Source organism: Entelurus aequoreus, linkage group LG10 (assembly GCF_033978785.1).
Source record: "Entelurus aequoreus isolate RoL-2023_Sb linkage group LG10, RoL_Eaeq_v1.1, whole genome shotgun sequence".
Lineage (NCBI taxonomy): Eukaryota > Metazoa > Chordata > Actinopteri > Syngnathiformes > Syngnathidae > Entelurus > Entelurus aequoreus.
This window is the reverse complement of record NC_084740.1, coordinates 51,889,444-51,898,409: the sequence shown is the minus strand read 5'-3', so window position 1 is coordinate 51,898,409 and position 8,966 is coordinate 51,889,444. Positions and strand designations below refer to the sequence as shown.

Here is an 8,966-nt window from a genome sequence, read left to right as displayed (position 1 = left end):
GTTTAGCATCTTTGTGTTCTACCTGTCAACTGTCAGTTTAGCATTTTTGTTTTCTACCTGTCAACTGTCAGTTTAGCATCTTTTTTTTCTACCTGGCAACTGTCAGTTTAGCATCTTTGTTTTCTACCTGTCAACCGTCAGTTTAGCATCTTTGTGTTCTACCTGTCAACTGTCAGTTTAGCATCTTTGTGTTCTACCTGTCAACTGTCAGTTTAGCATTTTTGTGTTCTACCTGTCAGCTGTCAGTTTAGCATCTTTGTTTTCTACCTGTCAACTGTCAGTTTAGCATCTTTGTGTTCTACCTGTCAACTGTCAGTTTAGCATCTTTGTGTTCTACCTGTCAACTGTCAGTTTAGCATCTTTGTTTTCTACCTGTCAACTGTCAGTTTAGCATCTTTGTGTTCTACCTGTCAACTGTCAGTTTAGCATCTTTGTTTTCTACCTGTCAACTGTCAGTTTAGCATCTTTGTTTTCTACCTGTCAACTGTCAGTTTAGCATCTTTGTTTTCTACCTGTCAACTGTCGGTTTTGCATCTTTGTGTTCTACCTGTCAACTGTCGGTTTAGCATTTTTGTTTTCTACCTGTCAACTGTCGGTTTAGCATCTTTGTGTTCTACTTGCCAACTGTCGGTTTAGCATCTTTGTTTTCTACTTGTCAACTGTCAGTTTAGCATCTTTGTTTTCTACCTGGCAACTGTCAGTTTAGCATCTTTGTTTTCTACCTGTCAACCGTCAGTTTAGCATCTTTGTGTTCTACCTGTCAACTGTCAGTTTAGCATCTTTGTGTTCTACCTGTCAACCGTCAGTTTAGCATCTTTGTGTTCTACCTGTCAACTGTCAGTTTAGCATCTTTGTGTTCTACCTGTCAACTGTCGGTTTAGCATCTTTGTTTTCTACTTGTCATCTGTCGGTTTAGCATTTTTGTTTTCTACCTGTCAACTGTCGGTTTAGCATCTTTGTTTTCTACTTGTCATCTGTCGGTTTAGCATTTTTGTTTTCTACCTGTCAACTGTCGGTTTAGCATTTTTGTTTTCTACCTGTCAACTGTCGGTTTAGCATCTTTGTTTTCTACCTGTCAACTGTCGGTTTAGCATCTTTGTTTTCTACCTGTCAACTGTCGGTTTAGCATCTTTGTTTTCTACCTGTCAACTGTCAGTTTAGCATTTTTGTTTTCTACCTGTCAACTGTCAGTTTAGCATCTTTGTGTTCTACCTGTCAACTGTCAGTTTAGCATTTTTGTTTTCTACCTGTCAACTGTCAGTTTAGCATCTTTTTTTTCTACCTGGCAACTGTCAGTTTAGCATCTTTGTTTTCTACCTGTCAACCGTCAGTTTAGCATCTTTGTGTTCTACCTGTCAACTGTCAGTTTAGCATCTTTGTATTCTACCTGTCAACTGTCAGTTTAGCATTTTTGTGTTCTACCTGTCAGCTGTCAGTTTAGCATCTTTGTTTTCTACCTGTCAACTGTCAGTTTAGCATCTTTGTGTTCTACCTGTCAACTGTCAGTTTAGCATCTTTGTGTTCTACCTGTCAACTGTCAGTTTAGCATCTTTGTTTTCTACCTGTCAACTGTCAGTTTAGCATCTTTGTGTTCTACCTGTCAACTGTCAGTTTAGCATCTTTGTTTTCTACCTGTCAACTGTCAGTTTAGCATCTTTGTTTTCTACCTGTCAACTGTCAGTTTAGCATCTTTGTTTTCTACCTGTCAACTGTCGGTTTTGCATCTTTGTGTTCTACCTGTCAACTGTCGGTTTAGCATTTTTGTTTTCTACCTGTCAACTGTCGGTTTAGCATCTTTGTGTTCTACTTGCCAACTGTCGGTTTAGCATCTTTGTTTTCTACTTGTCAACTGTCAGTTTAGCATCTTTGTTTTCTACCTGGCAACTGTCAGTTTAGCATCTTTGTTTTCTACCTGTCAACCGTCAGTTTAGCATCTTTGTGTTCTACCTGTCAACTGTCAGTTTAGCATCTTTGTGTTCTACCTGTCAACTGTCAGTTTAGCATTTTTGTGTTCTACCTGTCAACTGTCAGTTTAGCATCTTTGTTTTCTACCTGTCAACTGTCAGTTTAGCATCTTTATTTTGTACCTATCAACTGTCAGTTGAGCATCTTTGTTTTCTACCTGTCAACTGTCAGTTTAGCATCTTTATTTTGTACCTGTCAACTGTCAGTTGAGCATCTTTGTTTTCTACCTGTCAACTGTCAGTTTAGCATTTTTGTTTTCTACCTGTCAACTGTCAGTTTAGCATCTTTGTTTTCTACCTGGCAACTGTCAGTTTAGCATCTTTGTTTTCTACCTGTCTATCGTCAGTTTAGCATCTTTGTGTTCTACCTGTCAACTGTCAGTTTAGCATCTTTGTGTTCTACCTGTCAACTGTCAGTTTAGCATTTTTGTGTTCTACCTGTCAACTGTCAGTTTAGCATCTTTGTGTTCTACCTGTCAACTGTCAGTTTAGCATCTTTGTGTTCTACCTGTCAACTGTCAGTTTAGCATCTTTGTTTTCTACCTGTCAACTGTCAGTTTAGCATCTTTGTTTTCTACCTGTCAACTGTCAGTTTAGCATCTTTGTTTTCTACTTGTCAACTGTCAGTTTAGCATCTTTGTGTTCTACCTTTCAACTGTCGGTTTAGCATCTTTGTTTTCTACTTGTCATCTGTCGGTTTAGCATTTTTGTTTTCTACCTGTCAACTGTCGGTTTAGCATCTTTGTTTTCTACTTGTCAACTGTCAGTTTAGCATTTTTGTTTTCTACCTGTCAACTGTCAGTTTAGCATCTTTGTGTTCTACCTGTCAACTGTCAGTTTAGCATTTTTGTTTTCTACCTGTCAACTGTCAGTTTAGCATCTTTTTTTTCTACCTGGCAACTGTCAGTTTAGCATCTTTGTTTTCTACCTGTCAACCGTCAGTTTAGCATCTTTGTGTTCTACCTGTCAACTGTCAGTTTAGCATCTTTGTGTTCTACCTGTCAACTGTCAGTTTAGCATTTTTGTGTTCTACCTGTCAGCTGTCAGTTTAGCATTTTTGTTTTCTACCTGTCAACTGTCAGTTTAGCATCTTTGTGTTCTACCTGTCAACTGTCAGTTTAGCATCTTTGTGTTCTACCTGTCAACTGTCAGTTTAGCATCTTTGTTTTCTACCTGTCAACTGTCAGTTTAGCATCTTTGTGTTCTACCTGTCAACTGTCAGTTTAGCATCTTTGTTTTCTACCTGTCAACTGTCAGTTTAGCATCTTTGTTTTCTACCTGTCAACTGTCAGTTTAGCATCTTTGTTTTCTACCTGTCAACTGTCGGTTTTGCATCTTTGTGTTCTACCTGTCAACTGTCGGTTTAGCATTTTTGTTTTCTACCTGTCAACTGTCGGTTTAGCATCTTTGTGTTCTACTTGCCAACTGTCGGTTTAGCATCTTTGTTTTCTACTTGTCAACTGTCAGTTTAGCATCTTTGTTTTCTACCTGGCAACTGTCAGTTTAGCATCTTTGTTTTCTACCTGTCAACCGTCAGTTTAGCATCTTTGTGTTCTACCTGTCAACTGTCAGTTTAGCATCTTTGTGTTCTACCTGTCAACTGTCAGTTTAGCATTTTTGTGTTCTACCTGTCAACTGTCAGTTTAGCATCTTTGTTTTCTACCTGTCAACTGTCAGTTTAGCATCTTTATTTTGTACCTGTCAACTGTCAGTTGAGCATCTTTGTTTTCTACCTGTCAACTGTCAGTTTAGCATCTTTATTTTGTACCTGTCAACTGTCAGTTGAGCATCTTTGTTTTCTACCTGTCAACTGTCAATTTAGGCTGCTCGCCGGCTCCTCGTCACCACTTCAAGATGGCGGCCGAATTTCTCGCGTCACAGTAGCCAATGCTGCGTCTCCCGCTCTCTCTTCTTTTTCTCTCTATCTCCTCCCCCGTCCGTTCCCTATTCGGCCCCACGGAAACAACAGATAGGAACAAAATGCGGGAGCGTATAAAATAAAATGAATTAGCATACAACAAATGTGTTACTTGAAAACAACAGTAATGTGACTCGATAACATATAAATAAGAATTCCTGCCCAACAAATGACTTTCCATACATAAATAAGAGTATAGCAAACCAAATGACACTTCAGTGTTACTGGATGGGAGAAGCTGCTTTGATGACGTCACTACAATAAGTAGTCAGTCTCCATGTTACAATCAGTGCATATTGCAATTAGAGAGGTGATTTGTGGCTCTTTGAAGGGACAGGCTCGTCTTTATAGTTAAAACAAACATATTAACAGGTCTTTTCTTAATTAGAGAAAATCACTGTAGCTGTTAAAAGATAAAATGTGAATCAGAATAATTTATATTTTTACAAATGATCAATTGGTGGGACTTATTCTGAAATATTGACTATAATTGTATTATTGCTGTGTTTTCATTCTTAACATTGCATCTGCAGTTATTGGTGATATAATGTTGTCAAGTTACAGGGATTGTGAGCTGAAATAAGTCTAGTTAAGTGGCCTGCAAACCCAGAAAAAAATACAATAAATGAAAGGCAAGACAAATAGACTTTTTATTTAATTTCATTCAATTTCAGATTCATTAATCAACAAAACAATCTGCTTATTTTTCTGACTCATCCACTCAGACTTCCACCATACAATAGATTCAAATTATTATATTATATAATTATACTCTGAATTATGCAAATAAAAATAGTTTCCTTTATAATCTCAAACAAAAGAAGGTATTGGTAGATTAAAACAAATTTTTAAAAAAAGACAGATTTGACTAAATCAAATGACAGCCAGCAGGCTCAACATGTGAACATTCTTTCCAGGTATTTGGGTATTTGATGCAAAACACGGAGTCACTTAAAGGCACATATTTTAAACACATGTGATTTTTGTCCTTGAAAACTGAGATTTTGGGTAACTTAAGGATGTAACCATTAATTATAAACTGCAGTAAAACTACCCATGGTTAGTGTTACAGTTTCACATGAAAATGATTGTTAAACTGTCATTGATAACCACACTTCCATAAAACCGCTTGCTCGCTTTAATCCTAAAATAAACACGAGACACTGTTTTTTTCCCAATAAGACACAAAATACTTTTAACTCAATTTGTATAAACACACCTCCAAAGACATGCACCTGGGGATAGGCCCCTCCCACCTCCAAAGACATGCACCTGGGGATAGGCCCCTCCCACCTCCAAAGACATGCACCTGGGGATAGGTTGATTGGCAACACTAAATGGTCCCTAGTGTATGAATGTGGTCTGTCTATCTGTGTTGGCCCTGTGATGAGGTGGCGACTTGTCCAGGGTGTACACCGCCTTCCGCCCGAATGCAGCTGAGATAGGCTCCAGCACCCCCCGCGACCCCAAAAGGGACAAGCGGTAGAAAACGAATGGATGGACTTTATGTATTGTGCACAATGAACCTAGAGGCTGTACTCTCTCATGACAGATGTAAACATTATGAACATGGATGGACAGGAAGTGACATCACAAACTGGAAGTGAAGCATCCTTTGTCAATAAAAAAACACTCTAAAACCTAAATTAAAACGGACGTAGACAAACATTTAATAGGAATGTGAATCTTACAACAACTCCGATTCTTGAGGTGACTATTGGGATCACAATCAATTCTTGATTATATGCCAAAATATTTTGTTATACAAATGACATACCTTTTTCAAACAGGTTTCACTGTCGTAACGGGGCAGCACGGTGGAACAGGGTGTAGTGCGTGTGCCTCACAATAAGAAGGTCCTAGGTTGGACCCCGGGCTCGGGGTCTTTCTGTCTTGCCTGTACTTTTCCCTCCTTGCTCTGCATCCTGGGGTTCAAATCCATGTGACGTATCCATGCAGCGTGTAAGCGCTATAGACCCTTTTGATCCAAAGACATGTCAATGAAATAAATGTTCTATACAGATACAAGGTCGACTTGGAAGATCTTGATATCAAAGTAAGGGGAGAAAGATATTAACACTTTTATAGCTGTTGCTTTAACATTCATATTGCTATTCCTACTTATGATTGAAAATGTTCAAGAATCATGGTCCACAAAATAGTTTTAGTAGACCATGCCCGCCTATAGACCATTCGTCCACAGCTAAGAGGAGTTTTTGTAACTTGGAACCGGTTTTGAAAAAGTTTTATCACAATAAATATAGCATATAATACATTGTAAAAATACCGCGACCCAGAGAGGGACAAGCGGTAGGTAATGGATGGATATTATTTTTCTGAAATATGGTGAGAATCGGTTTGAATTGAAGAGGAATTGAATCAGGAGTTGTTGTAAGACGCAGATGTTAAAGGCCTACTGAAAGCCACTACTACCGACCACGCAGTCTGATAGTTTATATATCAATGATGAAATCTTAACATTGCAACACATGCCAATACGGCCGGGTTAACTTATAAAGTGCAATTTTAAATTTCCCGCCACACTTCCGGTTGAAAACGTCTATGTATGATGACGTATGCGCGTGACGTCGATGGTTGAAGCGGAAGTATTCGGACACATTGTATCACAAAAAGCTCTGTTTTCATCGCAAAATTCCACAGTATTCTGGACATCTGTGTTGGTGAATCTTTAGCAATTTGTTTAATGAACAATGGAGACTGCAAAGAAGAAAGCTGAAGGGGGGATCAGTGTATTAGCGGCTGGCTGCAGCAACACAACCAGGAGGACTTTGACTTGGATAGCAGACGCGCTATCCGACGCTAGCCGCCGACCGCATCGATGATCGGGTGAAGTCCTTTGTCGCGCCGTCGATCGCTGGAACGCAGGTGAGCACGGGTGTTGATGAGCAGATGAGGGCTGGCGTAGGTGGATAGCTAATGTTTTTAGCATAGCTCTGTCGAGGTCCCGTAGCTAAGTTAGCTTCAATGGCGTCGTTAGCAACAACATTGCTAGGCTTCGCCAGGTTGGGCAGCATTAACCGTGTGGTTACAGGTCCAGTGTTTGGTAGTATTGTTGATCTTCTGTCGATCCTTCCAGTCAGGGGTTTATTTCTTTTGTTTCTATCTGCATTTAAGCACGATGCTATCACGTTAGCTCCGTAGCTAAAGTGCTTCGCCGATGTATTGTCGTGTAGATAAAAGTCACTGTGAATGTCCATTTCGCGTTCTCGACTCTCATTTTCAAGAGGATATAGTATCCGAGGTGGTTTAAAATACAAATCCGTGAGCCACAATAGAAAAAGGAGAAAGTGTGGAATCCAATGAGCCCTTGTACCTAAGTTACGGTCAGAGCGAAAAAAGATACGTCCTGCGCTGCACTCTAGTCCTTCACTCTTACGTTCCTCATCCTCATCCTGGCTCAAATTAATGGGGTAATCGTCGCTTTCTCGGTCCGAATCGCTCTCGCTGCTGGTGTAAACAATGGGGAAATGTGAGGAGCCCTTCAACCTGTGACGTCACGCTACTTCCGGTACAGGCAAGGCTTTTTTTATCAGCGACCAAAAGTTGCGAACTTTATCGTCGATGTTCTCTACTAAATCCTTTCAGCAAAAATATGGCAATATCGCGAAATGATCAAGTATGACACATAGAATGGATCTGCTATCCCCGTTTAAATAAGAAAATTTCATTTCAGTAGGCCTTAAAAGATATTTTTTTTTTTTACTATTTGGTGGAGGTCTGCACTATGCAAGAGCGTTTCTATTTTGAATTGTTTTCTGTTTTCCTAAAATCACATGAGCTTTTTGTTGACAGTTTTCTTGGTACACATGTCGGTTACCATAGCAACCACCAAGCCGTCCGGCGGTTTTTAAAGGTGAACCACCAAACACATAAAAATTTGTCACCTTGGCAAATGTACATTGGGATGTTGCTGATACAGAGATAGGTATTAGTGTGTGTATACATCATCAGCTGTGTCCATAGGGACTGAAGTGTGTGTATACATCATCAGCTGTGTCCATAGGGACTGAAGTGTGTGTATACATCATCAGCTGTGCCCATAAGGACTGGACATCACCATGGCTCTATCTGTCAGGGCAGACGTAATATATTCAGGCATGGAGACGCTCTGTTGAAGGGTCCTCATCGCAGGACCATCCTGCAATATTTCACTGCTGCTGTACACGTTGTTGCTGTTGGCGAGCCCATGACATTCAGGAAACATCAAACGCTCGTTTTCCACAATTAGATCGCAATCGTCGTCGTCATCTTCTTCATCACTGTCGCCCTCTGCAGTACTGCTGCTGAAACAAGATGAAAACATGTCATCAATGGTGCTGCAGGAAGCATACAACACAACAAATCTTACAAATAAAACATGCGATGAGCCGTGATGACCTTGGCTCACTAACACAGATTTAGGATATGTTCAAACTGCAGGTCATATCCAATTTTTTGTTATCCCATATGCAGGCATGTGATTTGACCACAATGAAAAAGACTGAAAAAACTTCCGGGGGTCTGGGGGACGAAGGCGGTGCCCTGGTGGGGGGGACAAGAGGGGCAACGCCCCCCGAAGCTCCTGGTTTTTCACCAATTTAACATGCTAAAATTAACAAAGACAGCACCATTTGAAGAAAATATTTTAGTGTTTAAAGACATGAAAACATCATTAATAGAACATACATAACCCAATTATCCTAATGAATCACTGTATATGGTTCAGTCCCAACAGTATTTAGTCACTAATATTTACATCTTGTGTTCATTTCACATCCACAGGTGTCACATTGATCAGTGTTATTATCTACAGTTTATTTACAGTATTACCACATTACTTCAGTTCATGTAATGTAATGTAATGTAAACATTTCATTCTTTTCGCCAAAATAGGATATACATTTATGAAAATAATTAAACATGTTTAGTATTGTTTACTCATATTTGAAAATAGGAAATAATAATAATGTGAGGACACTGACATATTGCATGAAACAAGTGTGAAAATATTTACCTTTAAGATTGTTACACCACTGACAATAGTTTCAACAGACTACATAAGAACTTAATATTACAAAATAGTA

General features: G+C 39.4%; 1 protein-coding gene across 2 annotated transcripts in view; it reads right to left on the bottom strand.

Annotated features, from left to right (window-relative positions):
* Positions 1 to 4,522: 4,522 nt before the first annotated feature.
* Positions 4,523 to 8,966, bottom strand: part of LOC133658773 (partitioning defective 6 homolog alpha-like) — a 43,246-nt gene continuing 38,802 nt past the window's right edge. Inside the window, exon 6 of one of the 2 annotated variants that reach the window (XM_062061157.1) lies at positions 4,523 to 8,186. In XM_062061157.1, the coding sequence (XP_061917141.1) occupies positions 7,931 to 8,186 (256 nt within the window). In that variant the 3' untranslated portion in view covers positions 4,523 to 7,930. The remainder of the gene's footprint in view (positions 8,187 to 8,966) is intronic. The other variant, XM_062061158.1, reaches the window with a different exon arrangement.